General features: G+C 37.7%; 1 protein-coding gene and 1 pseudogene across 3 annotated transcripts; one reads left to right on the top strand and one right to left on the bottom strand.

Annotated features, from left to right (window-relative positions):
- Positions 1 to 7,506: 7,506 nt before the first annotated feature.
- Positions 7,507 to 10,629, bottom strand: LOC103704315 (transcription factor bHLH30-like; annotated as a pseudogene). Its single transcript, XR_016398002.1, has 2 exons — positions 10,200 to 10,629; positions 7,507 to 8,125 (listed from the first exon to the last, which is right to left on the bottom strand). The product of XR_016398002.1 is annotated as a transcription factor bHLH30-like (transcript).
- A 3,811-nt stretch (positions 10,630 to 14,440) lies between these two features.
- LOC103704393 (ketol-acid reductoisomerase, chloroplastic-like) lies at positions 14,441 to 19,909 on the top strand. 2 transcript variants are annotated; one of them, XR_603617.6, is made up of 11 exons: positions 14,458 to 14,814; positions 14,928 to 15,020; positions 15,412 to 15,477; positions 17,303 to 17,443; positions 17,805 to 18,032; positions 18,240 to 18,357; positions 18,433 to 18,572; positions 18,645 to 18,812; positions 18,990 to 19,145; positions 19,222 to 19,647; positions 19,773 to 19,909. XR_603617.6 is itself a non-coding variant. In XM_008787697.6 (10 exons), exons 1-10 carry the CDS (start codon positions 14,524 to 14,526, stop codon positions 19,588 to 19,590), a joined length of 1,770 nt encoding a protein of 589 aa, XP_008785919.4. In that variant the 5' UTR covers positions 14,441 to 14,523; the 3' UTR covers positions 19,591 to 19,909. The 2 variants fall into 2 exon arrangements, 1 of the variants encoding a protein (XP_008785919.4); XM_008787697.6 differs by having other exon boundaries at positions 14,441 to 14,814; positions 19,222 to 19,909.
- Positions 19,910 to 20,358: the final 449 nt, after the last annotated feature.

The raw sequence follows: 20,358 nt of genomic DNA, 5'->3' as shown, positions 1-20,358 counted from the left end.
GGGTGAGACCCGTTATGTTATCCTACCATCAAGGATAATGCGTCCACTTCTCACGGGATTGTAACTGACCACGATGTGGTCATGTGGGTCAAAACCCAACATTCTCCCACTTGACCCATATGACCATACTTTGGTTAGAAATGATATAAACATTAGGCGCGCATCATTCTAATCCATATATAGTCACTTGGGTCATCATAATACCATAATTAAACAACTTACTAATGCGAGTCAAGGCGGTTCCACATCAATATAATGACACAGTTCCTTCCAAGTACCACAACACTAGCAAATTATTTAACCATAGTCCATAAATGAGAAGTATCTTTAATGGTCAAACATTATGTCTTTGTCAAAGACAATTCCTGTAATCATACATTCAAAACCATACATGTACATATATTTGAAGAACAGGAAAATCAGAAACATAATCAATTATATCTAAGTGTCAAAGAAATAAACATAATACAATCCTCAACTAATATCATGGATTACAACTAAGACCCATTCTTTCAACATGCTCTTTAAAAGTCTTCGGTTGTAAACCTTTTGTCAAAGGATCTGCAATCATGAGCTCTGTCCTCATATTTTCTATAGACACATTTTGTTTCTGAACTTCCTCCTTGACAACAAAATATTTAAGCTCAATGTGCTTGGCACCATTAGAATATTTGTCGTTTCTGGAGAAATGGACGGCTGCAGTATTGTCACAAAAGATTCTCAGCGGCCTGGCAATAGAGTCGACAATCCCAAGTCCCGAGATAAAGTTACGCAGCCACAAACTATGAACCGTGGCCTCAAAGCATGCCACAAATTCTGCTTCCATGGTGGACGAAGCAGTGCTTGTCTGTTTGGCACTTTTCCATGAGATTGCTCCTCCAGCTAATAGGAACAAATAGCCAAACGTTGACTTTCTACTATCCACACATCCAGCAAAGTCTGAATCCGAATAGCCAATCACCTCAAGGCTATCTGACTTTCTATATGTAAGCATGTAATTCTTTGTTCCTTGCAAGTATCTCATCACCTTCTTTGCAGCTTTCCAGTGATCCATCCCTGGATTACTTTGGTATCTTCCTAGCATTCCAACTGCAAAACTGATGTCCGGTCTGGTACAGGTCTGAGCGTACATCAAGCTACCAACTGCAGAAGCATAAGGTATATTTTCCATCTGCTTACGTTCCAATTCATTCTGTGGGCATTGCATGAGACTAAATTTATCCCCTTTCTGAATTGGAACAACACTGGCTGAACAATTCTCCATACCAAATCTCTCTAGAACTCTGTCTATATATGCCTTTTGAGACAACCCTAATAATCCACGTGATCGATCACGAAATATTTCAATGCCTATCACGTAGGTTGCCTCATTCATATCTTTCATTTCAAAGTTCTTTGAGAGAAAAACCTTAGTTTCATACAATAAGCCAAGATCACTACTGGCAAGCAATATATCATCAACATATAGGACCAAAAAGATAAACTTGCTCCCACTGACCTTCAGGTATATACACCGATCAACAGTGTTTTCCTTAAAACCGAAGGAAGTGATGGTATCATTGAACTTGCGATACCATTGTCGGGAAGCTTGTTTAAGACCATATATTGACTTCTTTAATTTGCAAACCATGTGTTCTTTTCCCTTTAATGGAAAACCTTCGGGCTGGTCCATATAGACTTCTTCATCTAAACTCCCATTTAGAAAAGCAGTTTTTACATCCATTTGGTGCAACTCTAAATCATAATGTGCAACCAAAGCCATAATAATTCTAAATGAGTCCTTTTTAGATACAGGAGAAAAGGTCTCTTTATAATCAATGCCTCCTTTTTGAGTGAAACCCTTGGCCACCAGTCTAGCTTTATGTCGTTCAACATTACCCTTTGAGTCGAGCTTGGTCTTAAAGACCCACTTACACCCAACTGTTTTACAACCTTCGGGCAAATCAACGACATCCCAGACTTCATTCTGATCCATTGATTTCAACTCATCTTTCATGGCATCAATCCACTTAATAGAATCAATACTTTCTATGGCTTGTTTAAAAGAAACCGGATCTTTCCTTGTCCCTATATCAAAATCAAATTCTTGTAGATAAACCATATAATCATTTGGAATGGCAGATCTTCTTTCTCTTTGAGATCTCCTTAATGTCATCCCTTGTGGTTCTTCTACAACTTGTTCAGTGGTGATAACTTCATTATGGAGTGTTTGATCATTAATTTGTTGTTCATTGTTATTAAACTGTGTGACAACTGTAGGAACAACAATTTTCTTAGAAGTTATGGGTAAAGGGACTTGCACCCTAACTTCTTGAATTTTCACATTTTGTGGTTTATCACTCCCACTGGTTTCACCATTCTTAATGAATTTGACATTACCGGTCTCTATAATTCTTGTACTATGGTTAGGACAGTAAATCCTATACCCTTTGGATTTTTCGGGATAACCTATAAAGTATCCACTAATCGTTCTAAAATCCAATTTCTTTTCATGTGGATTATAAATTCTGGCCTCCGCCGGACAACCCCAAACATGCAGGTGTCTTAAACTCGGTTTCCTTCCTGTCCATAGCTCAAAAGGAGTTTTTGGAACTGCCTTACTAGGAACCTGGTTTAATATGTATACAGCGGTCTTAAGGGCTTCCATCCACAACGACATGGGTAAAGGAAAATTACTTAACATACTCCTAACCATATCCATAAGAGTACGATTACGCCTTTCAGCTACTCCATTCTCCTGTGGCGTTCCCGGCATAGTGTATTGAGCACGTATGCCATGCTTTTCTAAGAGTTTAGCAAATGGGCCAGGGTGTTGTCCTGTTTCATCATACCTACCATAATATTCACCACCTCTATCAGACCTGACAATTTTCACCTTTCTATCTAATTGTCTTTCAACCTCAGTAATGTATACCTCTAGGACATCCACTGCCTGAGATTTTTCATGCAACAAATAGACATAACCATAACGTGAAAAATCATCAATAAAGGTGATAAAATACTTCTCTCCACCAAATGATGGGGAGTCAAAAGGCCCACAAATGTCTGTATGGATAATTTCAAGAAGTTCTTCACTTCTTGTGGCAACTTTCTTTGTGTGTTTGGTTTGCTTTCCCTTAATGCAGTCTACACACATACCGAGATCAGTAAAGTCTAAGTTTGACAAAATCCCATCCTTTACTAATCTCTCTAACCTTTCTTTGGATATATGACCCAATCTTTTATGCCACAAGTTAGAAGATTTTTCATTTATCAGGTTTCGTTTAATTCCAACATTATGATGCAAGGTCATAAGAGTTTCAGCAAAATGATTATCAAGATTTACTTTATATAAGCCATCACACAAAACACCAGAACCAAGAAAGACATTGTCTTTGAAAAGACGCAAACTAGCATTCCCAATTTTAAAGAAATATCCTTCAACATCAAGTTTAGAAACAGAAATTAAATTTCTAGAAATAGAAGGAACATAAAGAGTCTGAAGCAAATCTAAATGACAACCAGTATTTAAAAGCAAACGATAGGTTCCAACAGCTGTTACAGGAACTCTAACCCCATTCTCCAAAAAGATAAAACTTTCATTTGGATCTTGCATCTGGGTTGTAAGGAATCCCTGCATCGTATTAGAAACATGAACATTACAACCTGAGTCAAACCACCAAGTATTAGAAGGAACTTCAGTAAGGTTTGATTCAAAACATACATAAGCCAAAGGCTTACCTTTCTTTTCAAACCATGCCTTGCGTTTATGGCAGTCCTTCTGATAGTGTCCCAATTTTTTGCAGAAATGGCATCTATCTTTGTTTTGTTTCTTCTTATGAACCTCGGTATCATGATGAGGCTCTTTACCCTTGGATGGTCCACTCTTCATGCCCTTTCTTGGCTTCTTCCATTTCTTCCTGGCTCCATGACTTACAAGATTGACAGAATGATATCTTTGTTGCTTAAGTCTTGTCTCCTCTTGAACAAGCATACTGGTCAATTCATTCACATTCCACTTATCCTTAATAGTGTTATAGTGAATTTGAAATGATCCAAATTGAGGAGGCAAGGAGTTCAAAATAAATTGAACTAAAAAGGATTCATTCACATCCATCCCAAGAGCCTTCAGCTTAGCAGCTATATTTGTCATTTCAAGGATATGCTCATGCATCCCACAAGTACCATCAAATTTCATGGTGGTTAGTTTAGCCATTAATGTCCCAGCCAGAGACTTATCAGCAGATCGGAAACGTTCTTCCACAGTTTTCAATAATGCTTGAGCACTGTCACATTCAGGAAGCGTTGACTTGATATTATTCGCTATACTCATCCGCATAAACATAATGCTCAATCTGTTCGATCTTTCCCAAGTCTTATAAAAAGACCTTTCTTCCGAGCTGCTCAAATCAGTAATGTCAGCCGGTTTCTCAGATCGGAGTGCTAAATCAAGATCCAGAACACCTAGGTGAAACTGGACTTGTTCATTCCACTCTGAGAAATTAGTTTCATTAAAGATCGTAACAGATGAAGCTTGCGAATGAAGCGAAACAGGAATAGATACTGCAATAAGAAAATTAACAATAAGAAAATGCTTACAACATTAACACTTTGAGTTAGCAATAATGATGAATAACATAAATAGTATTACCATAATACACCTTTGGGTAGTAATCATGAAATACTAAATTACTATTATGGTGATTCCCAATTCACCTAGGAATAATTAATGATATAGGTCCAAAATTCAAATAGGTCTGTTGCCTTTGAGCATCCAATACCTATTAAATCAAGGATACTCATTAATTATCCTAACTCAGCAAATCAATCATTTGAAAGTGGTGCACCTTTGGGCCAATCCATAATATCTCATGATTGAAAAACTGTAAGTCATAATTTGCAAAGTCATTATCTTAATACATGGGATTAGAGTATTTGATGACTTGATGTCTATTAAACATTCTAGTTGGGTTACTTTGGCAACTACCAAACTATTTCATAATATAGACATCAAATTAAAATAATGACATTGCACATAATTGACAATTCATAATATGACAAATTAAAATAAAACATATATTTAATATTTTACTAATCTACACAATCAGTACATGTGTCATATCATGCTATCAAGTATGCTAAAATGTAAAATAAATGACAAAATTTTTATCACATTACCCTACAAGGACCTCTGCATAAATAATATATTTTATAGGGACTAAATTAACATATTTTGAGGACCTCTAAACAAGTGATATGCTTTACAGGGACTAAACCGAGGAAGTTTTACACATCAGCGCTAGTTGTGCTATGATACAGGCGAATTCGACTTGCTTAAAGACTGCATATGTGAATGCATTTGGTCGCGGCAGGTGCAAACTAAAATAGCATGTGGAAGTGTGGATTGGACATGTTTGCACAGAATCAAACATGCATGCCACAAGAGACTTAATTTGTGAACTTAATCCATTAGCCATCTTGTAATAAAACAAAGAAGATGATGGCGGTGACAATGAAAAAGTTTCCATTTGCTTTGTTTCCTTTTGGCAGAAGTAGTCCGGTTTCTAATTTTGCCCTCGACCCAAACTGATGAACCCAAGCTGCGTACATCCCTCACTCAACCAATTTGTAAAATTCTGACCTGAAACATGTGTAAGTAACTTGAGTAAAATGTATTTGATAGGGGTAAAGGCTAAGAATGTGCAAATATCTAAATCCAAAGTCACTAAGGGTTGCATTCTTGCTGTCTATGCTCAAGTCCCACCTTCACCATCATAGAAGTCCCTGAATAGCACCTTTTCTGCCTTGAAGGGCCCAACTCTATCTAGAAAATGGACCTACCATTCTGCTCAGCCTGAACTGTGTCAGGAAGAATCACCAAACTCAAACATCAATTCCTTAATTTAGCTTGCTCCTTTATAGCACTACCAATGGTGAGCTTGCCTATGCTCTCCTGCTGGCTCTTTTATGGGGTCCAAATCTACAATCTCTAAGCTTTAAGTATGCATCAGACATTCAGACATTGATATGCCCTTTTAAGTGGCATGTAGAGGTTGGCATTCATCATCCTCCACGTACTGAAATATACAACATATTCCACAGCAAGCCTGTTCACGGATGCCTCGGCTGTCCAGGAACAAGGACCTGCATCTCACTGCAAAGAGAACCACACCCTTCTTCTTTCCTTTTTTGAGCCAATCAACATGCTTCAATAATATACGACCAACCAAGCAGTCCTCGACTGCAAGGAAAATCAAATCAGTTCCAGGCAAGCTTCAAGTTTGTAGCCAAAAATACAAAAAAAAAAAAGAAAAAAAAAAGATACTAGCGAGCACAAAAAACTTGCAGGTGCCCACAGCCTCAGCTTTAGCCTCACACTCTCCTTGCTCAAATTTCCATATCCATAGCAACAACAGGCCTCTCTCTTAAATAAGTTCTTTCTTACATTCAGTGATGATTTATATAGTCCGAATTCAAATAAAGTGAGTGCGAAAGGGGAATAGCACAGCCCTTTGTTCTTATCAAGTTAATCCTGGCCATCAAAACTACACTACCTGTCATGCAAATAGAGTCCTAATTAAATATAGGTTTCATTCATGGTCAATTACTAGGAGTCCTTTGGGCTTTGCTTTGTTATAAATGATAAAATTCTTTTCCAAATCTATGCAAGATCTACCGGAGAGAACAAAAAACTAATTGCAAGAAATTATCATGGGGTAGGTAAGTTTTTTGAGAAAGTATAGGATGAGGAATTTAATTCAATGATACTTTACTTGAGTTATCAATCAAGTTTTGATAGATTTTTCAAGTTTAATCCAAATATATATAATTCTCATGTGACTTGACTTAGATTAGTTTGGGCTTTGATTAAAAATTAATCCCTTGGATTTGACTTCTATTTAGTTATTCTTTCCTTCAATTTGTTCTCATCTGTTTTTAGTTTTCTTTTTAGGTTTTTTAATACAAATATTATATTTTCTTTATTTTTTTAAACTAATGCGAATATCTTTCTAATACTTGAAAAGGAAATGTTATCTTTCAGGTCAACTATAGGGAACCATTCAAACAGGAGAAGTTCTATCTAGATGCGATATAATAATGATTTGATAAGTGTTTTTCATTTGTTTTTCATTTCCAAAGCTACTATAGATACATGGTTACCTCAAATAACATGATAATATAATTTCAATAAAAAATTATAATTAAATCACGAAATATTGTAAGTTTTATTTTTATTTTTCATTCAAGACATGCAACACATACATTTTCACTATGTACAGAAAGTGCAGCACAAGGTAAACCCAAACCATCCATACAACAAAAGCTAAGCTTGCATCCATTGCTTCATTTAAAGAAACAGACATATTGCAGGACCTACTTTCAAAAATAAAAGTGGTGGACATAAACTAATAAATAAGCAACAATGTACTTTCCAAGGAAAGGTCCAGAAGCTACACACAGCATTTTTACAAAAATCTGCTGGTGGTCATGGTGGTTTTAAATATAATTTAATCAGGGCCTCCCCCACAAACACTCATGATGAATAAAGAACAAGCACCTTTATATCTGTAGGAAATCTTCCATCACAATATGAGCATAAACAAACAAACTACAGCAGCACCGTAAATGTGTGTGCTGATGGGTAGCAGTTATATCATTCCTTACCATGCAGACGTTTCATGAGGAGGAGCTTGAGGATTCATAATGGTGAGATCTATTGTCTCTTGTTAGAGAATGAGGTCCTTGGCAGAAAGTCAACTGATGAATTGAACCTGTCAAGAATGGACTCCAAGGCCCGATGAACAGATGATGTATAGAGATGCTTTTCAATATCATTGGCATTTCCTTCACACTTCATGACAATAACATTTTTTACTCTGCCACCCAATGTTGAGATATCTACCCTGATAGTTTTCAACTGTAGAGTTTGGAGTGCTTGTCTTATATCTGCTAGGATATCTGGCCGGTCTTCACAACAAAGTGATGCCTTGATTATAAAGCTTCCACTGTTCATTACATCTTCAACTTCAACCCTCACTTCATCAACATCTGATGGAATGGTGCAACCTTTGCTGATCTCCATTGCATTACTCTTCAGTCCCTTTAGGTGATTGATCACTTCTGCTAGCAGTGCAGCTTTGTCCAACTGCAAAATGTAGCCAGTTTATCTGTTTTATTTTTCTTTTTCTGCTTACAAATATATTGAATCTTCACTTTGATATGTATCAAATGTTTCATTTTTCATGACAAAGAAAGGTAGTGGCCAAAAATAATTTCCAAATAAATAAATATCTAAAAGAAACTAAAATATATATATAAAACATACTGGTACTTCTCAGAGACACATAGTGTACTTGATAATCTAGGATGATGCAGACTGCATAAGGAACTACTACCCAGATATAGCAGCCATATTGGCAATGGATAAAACATAATTTTCCCAATACATGAAGAAAAATATTATGCTGCCTGTATGGTAAAAGTGATAAAGGAATATGCATAGGAATTGTTTCTTGAAAGTGAGTCTTCTGGCAACTCAGAACTAACCAGCAATAAAGGCTAGAGAGAACCTAACTTAACCATTAAGATTGAGCAGTAACATGCAGGCAGAGCACCAATATAGATTAAATCCGAAAACCTCTCTCATCATACAATAACATCATGGTGTAGCATAAGATGTGAGGCCAGAGAAAGTCTAAGCATCATAAGAACAGAAGAGCTCTGAGCATCTCTCTTTATCAGGACCTTCATTTTGTGTGACCCTTGAAATACTTCTAGAACGTTCAGTTTTAATTCTACACATCCTCACATTACCAGGCATCTAACCTGACATCCTCATCTTAGAAAAGTCAGCTTACACGGCTGCATACTCTGCCGCCCAACAATCTGACCAATTCATTGCCAGACACAATGATCCCATCTTACCAGAAAAGCGAATCTCCATTTTATTAATATTGATAATAGAAAGTGAAAAAACAAATTTATATTAAGGAAATCAAGATGACAAGGAATTCCCATGAACTTATCAAAATAGAGAACGATTAATTATATATTTAGGGATTAAATCATCCACTAAATACGAAATAATATGATGAAACCAGCAATATAACAAAAATAATAATTAATTTTCAAATTTAAAGTTCTAATCAAAAAATTTAAATTTAAAGTTTATCATGATCATTCAAGACAAAGAGGACTAAAAGAGTGGTGAAATGACACTGCTGGAGTGGTTGACATACACTCCATTCAACTTGGCAAATTCAGTTGCAGCAGGCACGCAGACTGTTGCAAAATGCATGAAACTTGTAGAAAAAAAAAAAGGCAAACTTGAAGGAATGCAATATCATTCGCTAGGACAGTGGACTAAAAGGATTGTCCTCGAAATTAAGATTTTTCATCACCAAAAGATTTAACATGTTCATGCGTTCTCTCATATAACCTACAGACCCTAAATTCTTAGAAACCAAATTAGTTGTTAGGTCAACCAGGAATCCAGAATATATGATCAGGTAAGATCTTTGCCATCTTCTGAACGGAACTGTGAGAGGGGGGAGATGAGAAGTAACAAAATAAGTGGATAAAAATTATGATCAAAACCAAGTGACAGACCTCAAAAAATTATAATCTCAGCTAAAAAGTAGCTGAGATCCTCGAATAGAACTATATAAGATAAAGATTGTAGCTCAAAGTTATAGGCAGGTATCCTAACATATTCCTAGACTTTGAGGGGGAAGGCAAAAGAGGGAAAGAAAATATATCCGAGGGCCAATGAACATTAGTCAACTATTCTTGGAGCATCTACAGCTTTTGCACACTAGTTCGAAACATTCATGGCAAACTCAAGTTCAAACATAAATTTTGTAAACAAAATTAATGCTCTCAAATTAATGACAGGATTGCCTTAGAAGTAGAATAGGAAAAAAAAATCCAAAAAAAAAGGGTCTCAAAAAGAGTTCGACTTATCGAAATGTTTCTGAGGACGCTAAAGGCAAAGTTTTCAATTTGTTCATGAGAAGCAGAGCGTAAAATCCATTTCATGATTCAATAAAATAACTACATAATGGGGGGGAAACACACACAAAATAAGCGACAAGAATCGCATAGCTCAGATGATAAGAAAATCAACACAAAAAATGTTTTTTTTAAACTAACACGCACGCAGTAAAATAGAGAAAAACCAACGATTAAACAGAAATGCAGAAGAAAAGAAAAAGGCCAACCTTCTCAGTACCCGGGATCATGCTCCTAAGCGTGGCGAGGTGGCCGTTAATCCTCTGCCTCCGCCTCCTCTCTGCCTCGCTGTGGGTCTTCAAAGCCATCGCCACACTCGCGTCCAAGACACCAACTTTCCCCTTCTTCCCCACCCGGGCGGGCGCCCTCACCAGCTCCCCTCTCTCTCCATCCAACACCAGGGTCACCGACGCCCCCGCACCGAACCCGGGACCATCACAAAACCCTCTCGAAACCCCGCAATCCCCCAGCGGAATCGAACTCATCAATCCCAAACAAACAAAGAGAAAACAACCCCAAGAGATAGCAGAAGAGGGACAAGGACAAGGAACGAAGGCAAGGAATTCAGGCGTCCGGGGGGCGGCTCGTGGGGCAGGACCATAAGGGGAGTCTCGGGCAGCGGAGCTTCCTCGCCTCGCCTTCTACTCGGCCGCCTGTCGAACCATTACGCCGTGGTCGTCGTCTTCTACTATACCCGACTGCTTCCATTACGCGGAAGAGATCAGTTGGAGAACGGTTTCATCTTCGATCTCTGTTTATTGCAAAACTCTTTTTCCAACTCTCCCCCTCTATTTTTACCCTCTCGTCTTCTTCTTTTAAGCTTTCTAACCATCACGTTTCTCTGGATATTCGAAGACAGGAGACTGGAAGAACCCTGTCTCTGCCGGGAGGAGGTGGAGAAAGGAAGAGCAAAGTAAAATAAAATATTTGGAAAGAAAACGAGCAATCTAATTAGCTTGCTTGTTTGCGTTTTACCCCCCACATTTTTTTTGGTCATCCATCCATTGGTGAGATGTTTCTGTAGATAAAAATTCTATTAATCCGAATCTCACATATTTATTATTAAATATATCAAAAATTTAGATAAAAATCTGATTATTTTATTAAATAAAACCTGGACCGAGCTGAAGCCTGGAGCAAATTAAACGGATCAAATGATTAAATATTACCATCTCTGCCGCAAATTGTGGGGACATCAACTTTTCCCCCTATCCGCCTTCAAGGCCATGTGGGGGGCTCAAAGCGTGGCCCCATTCGAATGGAAAGGGGGCTGCCTCCTTGACCACCTGACATCAAAACACGTAATGTAGTTTCACATGATACTGCTAGCATGGTTGGCCACATAGGTAGTTATCTAGTCCGTAGGTGCTAAACACATGCTTAGCATGGACAATCCCTCCATTCCTCATCATCATCTAGTTGTCACGAAGCAATAGATGGTCACCGACAGCGACCCTCGGACCCTCTGAATCCAACTGATGACCGTAACCGAATCATTCTCCAAGATAACTGAACTAGCTGATAGTACACGCTGAGCATGTCAAAAATCCGCCCAGGCAGCCCTCTACTCTGCACTGGAAACCGTGTAATCGAATAACTGACAGCTTTCCGCTGCCACAACTCTGGGGTTTGGGTCCCTAATGACGAAATCTGCTCCATCGATCCTTTGTGCCTCCATTCAGTACTGACCCCATCAAAATTGACCTTGAGGAAGCTAAAGGGTGGGGGATCCCAAGTGAAGAACATCATACAAGATACTGCCAAAGCATAATGGGAACTCCATATATCCAGAGCTGTCAAAGGCCCGTCTAAAAAAGAAGCATGACTAATCTCTGCCGCTTACGCTTGGGCGCTCTCCGCTATAAGCCTCGGCGACATGTTATGCTTACTAAAAGTTTGAGCATTCCTTGCCAGCCAGATCTGGTAAATTGTACAAGTTGCTCTAACCGCCTCCTGGCGTGTTAAAGGGTTGCCCGACCACCGATGGATAGTCCCTAAGAAATGGTTTCCCTGAGACCAACCCTCATGCAGCAACCCTGCCAAATGCCGTCACCCTCATCCATGTGCACTAAAACAATGCATGGTCCATCGTCTCATTAACCCCGCACACCCTACTTTGGGAGAATCATCAAACCTCCCCTGAGTACTGCTCTCGTTGGAAGCTGATCCCAAACCACCTTCCATAAGAACAATGCGACTCTCGTGTGAAGGCCCAGGCGCTAGATCTAAGCACACTCCGGCCCAGCTCATGCTCTTACCGGAGCGCTCAGGACCTCCACCACCCTAACTCTGGTCCTGCTCGAGATACTCCACATCCGAATGTCAGAACCCGCACTCCCTAGTATCGAAAGGGACCGGACCCTCTCGACAAGGTGTGTTCCAAACATATGACCCAACCTAGCCTCATCCCAGGCTGCCCTGCGAGGGTCGAGGAGGTTGTATACCCGCAGTCCCTCCACTACCTCGACGTCAACCATTGTCGGCCAGAGTCTCAAAGAGAGGGTGCCCACCCATGAGTCACCAGCCACATCGATGCTCTGATGTAGTCCTTCCTCCATAGTTTCTACACATTGAGAGCCTTCTTCTTGAATTTAAATACACCAAATGACTTGTTGGTTGGGAAGAACATATTTTGGCCGTGAGTTCCACCCAACAACAAATTGACCTCCAATCTTGTATAAATTAAAATGTCAAGAGGAAACTCCATAAAAATGGCTCAAATAATTTCTTCGGTTGACTTTAGGTTGGCATAGTGTTAAATATTATTTTGTCCAGCATACACATCAACCTCCTAGAAGAATGTAATTCAATTTGCTATATTGTAACACACTGCAAAGATCATAGATTAGGCAGAAGTTTATTTGTCTATGGAAGTTTATTTGAATAAGCTCTAAAGGTTCTGCAATGCATGTCTAGGATTTATTTCAAAAATTCAGTAGGATTGATCTGTATTTTTTATAGAAATCAAGCCACTTAGTTTGTTCAGCTCATTTTTTTCTTAGAATTCATTCTAATTTTGGCCTACATTCTATCTATGGACCTATTAGAATGCAAGATTAAAAAAAGATCCCGTAGAATTTGAATTAGAGATGAATTAGATTGATATGAGCCTTACTTAAATAGGCTACATGATCTATAATGGGATATCTGGCCAATTCTATCGGATTTTCGAAATAGGCTTTTAGTTCTGATATTTTTAGATGATAAATTTGGTTGTTACTTGGATGTGTCCTTTAGTTTGCGTACTTTAATACTAAGATGTTATGATTGGGATGCATTTGATGAAAGCTTCAAGAGTTTTCCTTTCCTTTGTGAATTCCAGCATGTTTGATACATGTGGCTAATTATAAAAGATAAGCAATAAATGGCAGTAATCCAAAGACTTATGAAAATTGATTTAAGTGTGATAAAAAAGCGATGAAAATGAATTTTTATCTCATAAAATTTGTTTTCTTCAGCAATTATATTTGGTGATTTTTATCTTATAAAAAACAAAAATCTGATGTGAGATCATTTTGAAGGGCAAAGAAAAGTGTCTAAGAAAAAACATTTTCGAAGGTTCCTATACTCTGAGACCACGAAGAAGGGAAGAAATAGATAAATAGCTCATCTTCCCAAAACCAATTAATTCGTCATTTAAAAATGTACGTTCAGATTTATTATTTTTTTTAAAAAAATTAAGTCACAGAGTTGGTCATCCGGCCAAAAAGCGGACAAACCCTTCGAACCATATATTATCCTAATAGAAATATCCTAATAGGACAATATCCATCAGCTCCTTGGCTCTTACTCTAATATATATGATTACTATAAGTACATTAATAAAATTATCTTATACGATGATATAGTAATTAATGTCACAATATCTTATGATAATATAATAATATTATACAATATAATAATATAAAGTTATATAAATATAATAAATATTATTAAGTATTATAAACATTAATTTTATTCATTAAAATAAAATAAAATGATAATAATGTAAATTTATATTACATTATATTACACAATTAACTATATTATAAATTATATATTATTATTCTTTACATTATATTATGTTGTATTGTCTTACTTTAATATAATATAATATAGCATAGCAAAATATAATATAAATAATATAATAATATATTATTTTATTATATTACATATTATAAACACAACAAGCATTCACTCGAGAGAACATATATAACTATCCAATAAAATTTATTATTTTTATAAAAAAATAAATGCAATCCATTTTGGGACACAAGAACATACCGCAGATATTTTTCGGAAAAATCTCCAAAAGAAAGAAATTGGCTTTTTTTTTTTTTTGGTGAAAAGAAATTGGCTTTGGGGTCCTGGAACGGCTGTGAACCGCACGCCTGCGAACGCAGATTTTTTTTTTTTTTTTTTTGATGCGGACGAGTTTGCAAATCCATCTCTATTTTTCAATTTTCTTCAATTTTTTTTAATTATCCGGCTAAATGAAACCATAAAACTACGTCCTTCGCCCTCTGGGTGTCGGTCTCGTCTCTCTCCTCGCCAATGACGGCGGCTACTTTGTTCTCTACCTCTATAGCCCCCTCTTCTTGCCCTAAACCCCTAAAACCTTCTCCCAAAAACCTAGCTTTCGGCCTAGGGTTCGCCGCCTCCAGTTTCCTGCGGTCTCTCCTCCCCAAAATGCACTCAGATGGTGGTGCGGCCGTCGGGCGCGGCGGCGCCGCCCTCACGGCCCGCATGGTCTCCACCCCGGCCGTCAGCAAGCCCATCCCCTCTCTCGATTTCGAGACCTCCGTGTTCAAGAAGGAGAAGATCACCCTCGCTGGCCACGACGAGGTTTTTTCCCCTCCTTCCCCTTTTTCTTCCTCCAAAACCCTTATTTTATCTACTTTGCCTCTGCTTATCTCTCTTTTCTTTTCCTTTTTTGACGAGCTTTTGTAATGTATCAGTATATAGTCAGAGGGGGGAGGGATTTGTTCCATTCACTGCCGGATGCATTCATGGGGATCAAACAGATTGGTGTCATCGGATGGGGATCCCAGGTACCTCTCGTTCTCTTCATTTTGCATATCAAAAGACTGCATCTTTTTGCCTAGAGTAAGATGACTATTTCAACCTTAAAATGAGTATATTTTAGCCCAAATTGGGCTTTTTGTTGTATGTGAATTTCTTAGATGGCATGTCTAAGGAACTGAACTGCTTTCTTATTGTATGAAATCTTATTCGGATTACATTATTTAGTAAATGTACAATTATATATAATTTTTGTTTGTCCATTGTAGGTGCCATTCCTAAGTATGAACATCTCTACATTTATGGCCTCATGTCTAATAGCTTTTTCTATCATTTATAAATTGAAAGTTGACCTGACTTTTTTGGTGATCCACCTCATCAACAATCATCCTACTCGAGGTTTTCTTGCTTTCTTTGCAGGGACCTGCCCAAGCACAAAATTTGAGGGACTCACTTGGTGTGGCACAATCTGACATTGTGGTTAAGGTAACAGTCCAGACATTAAAGTACACTTCCAATGTTGGTATGATCTATGAGTTACGACCAGCTTTGGAAATTATTTTTATATGGATGACTTCTTGGTTCTTAGTATCTACCACTAGAAGTTGTATACTTGTTTGGTGAAGTTAACTCTATGTATATTAATATCATTGAGAATGTATATATGTAATATTAAAATGCATCTCATCTTGTATTGGATGTTTTTTGCACATTCTGAGTAGGTGGAAGAAAAGAAAGCATTAACCTTATCCTGAAATCCTAAATCTAATACACATACACTGTGGGGGGTGCCTGGAAATAAAACAAACTAAACGTCCGATCAGATGATCTCATCCTTGTGAAAGGACAGACACAAAAGGGCCTCAAGTTTTTAAACATGCAAAGATTTGAACTTTTATGTTGCGACAGCTCTGCAAATTCTTTGGTATATTTGGTTTTAGACTAGACTCCTTGTCAAACATGGGATGATCCTCTAAACCTTGCTTCCACTGACCTTGATAGGAAAGAGAGTCCTTTTTGGGGATGTTGGGAGAGACAACAGAAAAAATTTAGTGTCTTAATCCTGGATTGACATATTATATGTTTCAAGTCCACTTCTTTATTCTGAAATTTTAGTTTTCAAGACCATTTAGATCTAAAAGAAAAATTCAGTAGATGTGAATCTAAAATCATTGCATTTATATTGGTATCACATCAACAATTCTCATTTTTCATCATGATTCTTGAATATGCCATTGACAAATAGGAATATGTGCTCCAACAAAATAATGATGCTTTGCAACAATGTGGAGAAAAGTTGGACACTTTCTGTCAGAATAAAAGTGCATCGAACAATCTGATGGTTGATCCAAGCAACATGGTGTGGATAGATAGCTAGAAATAATAGTTACTTTAAGCTCAAAGAAAACTAGATGTTCAGAGTTCAGACAAAAGCACGCTCATAATTTCATTTGCATTTTTTATTCAAAAATGAAAATGATGTGCTTATCCAGAGATCAGTCACCTGTTTACTATGACAAGATGCATTATTGATTATTGTACTATAATGTTGCAACGAAGACAACAAGCTTTTGGTTTAAAATGTTTTTAAATTCTGGGACTATAATATTCTAGTTTTAAGAACTTTAGAGAATGTTGTGTTCTTGGACTTGTAGATAGTAACTACCAAATTTCAAAGTTCTTAAATATAAACATGTGAGTTTTTAAGAATCTTATGTGAAGTCAGCATTGTCTTTCTTAAGTGCCACAAATGGGTTCATGAATTTACAGGATGTACATTAATCCAAAAGGAGTTAAATGACCTGAGCTAAAAAATATTGAAGGTGCAATATGTTTTATCTATACATATTTGACGTAACTCTATGCAAGAGGTTAATTGGTGCCATACTACCAGAGAGATTATATGGGATATGAGATGAATTGAAACTTGAAAACTATTTTCAAGAACCAATTCCTCCTTTATGGAATCCCAACAATTATTATTTATAACTTCTCATCATATACGTTAACATTATGAAAGTTATGACTTCTGTAGAAAATTCTGTCTTTTTGATAAACTTAGGTGGGTTCTAGCTCCTCAACATGTTGACATTGAAGTATGCAATTAGTAGAAAGACACAGATGGGTGTCTCTATCTGTACAGAGTGAGGAGAAGCTTAGTAGGTTAGCTACTGCCTGAAAATTTTTACGCCAAAAAGGCCTGTTCAGGAATACAGTATTATTTACAAAATTATATATAAGTCATTCTGGAATTCTTTTTTATTTTTTATTTTTCCTAATATGTTCATATTGCCCATGTTTCTCTTTTCAGATTGGTCTGAGGAAAGGTTCTCGCTCTTTTGATGAAGCACGTGCTGCTGGTTTTACGGAAGAAAATGGAACTTTAGGTGACATATGGGAAACAATTTCGGGCAGTGATCTGGTTTTGTTATTGATATCGGATTCTGCACAGGTAAGTTGTCTAGATACAAGCACCATAATGTCCACATATACCATTTCACAAGTTAGATAAATACGGCAGGCAAATAGATGATTTTTTTCAAGACTAATATTTTCTAGTCTTATGAGGGGATATTTCACTATGGTTTAATTTTAGTTATAGCAATTTTTGTAAGTAATCTTTGATAATTAATATAATAACTCTTAAAAAGTGTAAACATGTAAGAACTCTTTATTAACATAAAATTTAACAAGTTTTCTTCTCAAACATGTCCTTTTCCAATTGATTTACTTGGTATCCTAAAAGCAATATATCATTTTCCTTTCTGAGAAATGTCTAGAATGTGCACTCATAATGCTTTACTATTCTGCAGGCAGACAATTATGAAAAAGTGTTCTCCCACATGAAACCAAACAGCATTTTGGGGCTCTCTCATGGTTTCCTTCTTGGACACCTACAATCCCTTGGACTTGATTTCCCCAAAAATATCAGTGTGATTGCTGTATGCCCCAAGGGCATGGGTCCATCAGTGAGGAGGCTTTATGTTCAAGGCAAAGAAATAAATGGTGCAGGGATTAATTCTAGTTTTGCCATTCACCAGGTGTGCCTATTAAAAAGTTTAGGCTGTTGTCTGTGGATTTGGCTTGCTTGAATGTCTGTCTATATTTTCACTCCTCGAGTTTGTAGGGAATCCCGCACAGATCTGTCGGTGGACACCTGTTTTTGTACCATTTGTTGGTCTACTTGCACTTTGCCACTTTCAGCCTAGTTGCAGTTTGCCACTTCTAATACATTCCTGTGCCAACAGGATGTTGATGGCAGAGCTACCGATGTTGCTTTGGGGTGGTCTGTTGCTCTAGGATCTCCTTTTACATTTGTGACTACTCTGGAACAAGAATACAAGAGTGACATTTTTGGAGAGCGTGGTGAGTTCTACATTCTGTTGATTCGGGGAACTTTTGTGGTAGTGCTGGTTTCATGACAAATTTTTGGGTAACTAGGCATTTTACTGGGAGCTGTGCATGGAATTGTGGAGGCTTTGTTTAGAAGGTATACTGAAAAAGGAATGAGTGAAGAACTGGCTTACAAAAACACCGTGGAATGCATTACAGGAATTATTTCAAGGACAATTTCAACTAAGGTATTTATAATTGATTTTCAGTTAATTGTAGTATATCCAGGGATTGTATTAACAGAAGTCTAATTCTTTCAGGGCATGCTCTCTGTTTATAACTCCTTATCTGAAGAGGGGAAAAAAGAATTCAATTCTGCATACAGTGCATCATACTATCCTTGTATGGATATATTGTACGAATGCTATGAGGATGTTGCTTGTGGAAGTGAGATTCGCAGTGTTGTTTTGGCTGGAAGACGCTTTTATGTAAGTTCTTTCTCTCAATTGTGGCCCCACTTACACATTAATCAGGAACTATAGTAGAGCTATTTTGGTTAAATGGCTTAAGGCTCTGAAGCTTTTCTCATAATCATGAATTCATTACTAACTAAAAAAAATGGTATTCCAAGTAGAAATCAATTGTTCAGATGATTGTCCTGGCAGGAAAAGGAAGGTCTTCCTGCTTTTCCAATGGGCAAAATTGATCAGACACGAATGTGGAAAGTTGGTGAACGTGTTCGTGCAACCAGGCCTGTAGGAGATTTGGGCCCCTTGCATCCCTTCACAGCTGGGGTTTATGTGGCACTAATGATGGCTCAGGTATAGTTTATTTGCTCCTTGTTATCTCCCTAATTTCCTATAGGCTCTCATTTTAACTTTTTTCATTTGTATGCAGATTGAGGTTTTGAGGAAGAAGGGGCATTCTTATTCAGAGATTATTAATGAGAGTGTGATCGAATCAGTGGATTCATTGAATCCTTTTATGCATGCTCGTGGTGTCTCTTTCATGGTGGATAACTGTTCCACAACTGCACGTCTGGGATCAAGGAAGTGGGCACCACGATTTGATTACATTCTCACCCAGCAGGCATTTGTAGCTGTCGACAAGTATGCTTCTCTTAATCAGGACCTCCTCAGCAGTTTCTTGTCTGATCCAGTACACGGTGCCATCGAAGTTTGCGCACAGTTGAGGCCAACAGTTGACATATCGGTGCCTCCTGATGCAGATTTTGTCCGCCCAGAGTTGCGGCAATCCAGCAATTAAAATAAGATCATGGAACTCTGCAGAGATGCATGCAACATTGCAGGAATGTTTTAAGAGGTTACTCCTAGGATTTTACCTTTTGGCATATTTACTTGTATGACAGACTACAGATATTAGGTTTCTACAAATTCTGCTATTCTGAGAGGTGTCATGAATTGACCTGATGAATTTTTGTTTGACAGTGATTCTGGATGCGCTAGAGGCCTTTTGTTAGCCTTGATGGATGGTAGTTTTTCTCGACTGTGAGGGATAACTTTGTTGTTAATGTTAACTAGCTCATTGAAATGCGGTTTCATGTTTTGTTTCTTCGTGTATGAAATGAGGTTTGTCCTACTGGTCTTTTTTGTGTTTTATTGACCGAAAGGTTTGTCCTACTAGGCATTACCACTCTTGCTTGGTAACTAAGATTTTGGGTTCGATGATGCATCCAAAGTACTGACGTTTAGATAATTACCTGTACACTCTCCCCTCTCAAAAAATTGCCTGTCTAATTGACATCATATCGTCAAATGCTGGAGTACCGAGGTGATCAAGAGACTCCCTGAGAATAGGGTTCCTGAAGAGAGTAGGGTTCAAAACTACAACTAGGCATGGGGCATGGAGCATACCATCGCTATGGCTATATCCCCAGCCTGGTATGGCCACTATGAAACAAGCTCGAAATGAATCTAGTGTTCCCTGTCAACATTCCTACCGTAGTTAGCTCTACCCATTTAGCAGTTTCATTAGCCGTGTTGTAGGTTTGACTTTGGACAATTGTACATTCAC

The sequence above is a fragment of the Phoenix dactylifera genome, chromosome 12, assembly GCF_051530095.1.
Source record: "Phoenix dactylifera cultivar Ajwa chromosome 12, Ajwa_hap1_PhDact_Kaust_v1.1, whole genome shotgun sequence".
NCBI lineage: Eukaryota > Viridiplantae > Streptophyta > Magnoliopsida > Arecales > Arecaceae > Phoenix > Phoenix dactylifera.
The sequence above is the reverse complement of the archived record's forward strand: the minus strand, read 5'-3'. Positions and strand labels throughout refer to the sequence as shown.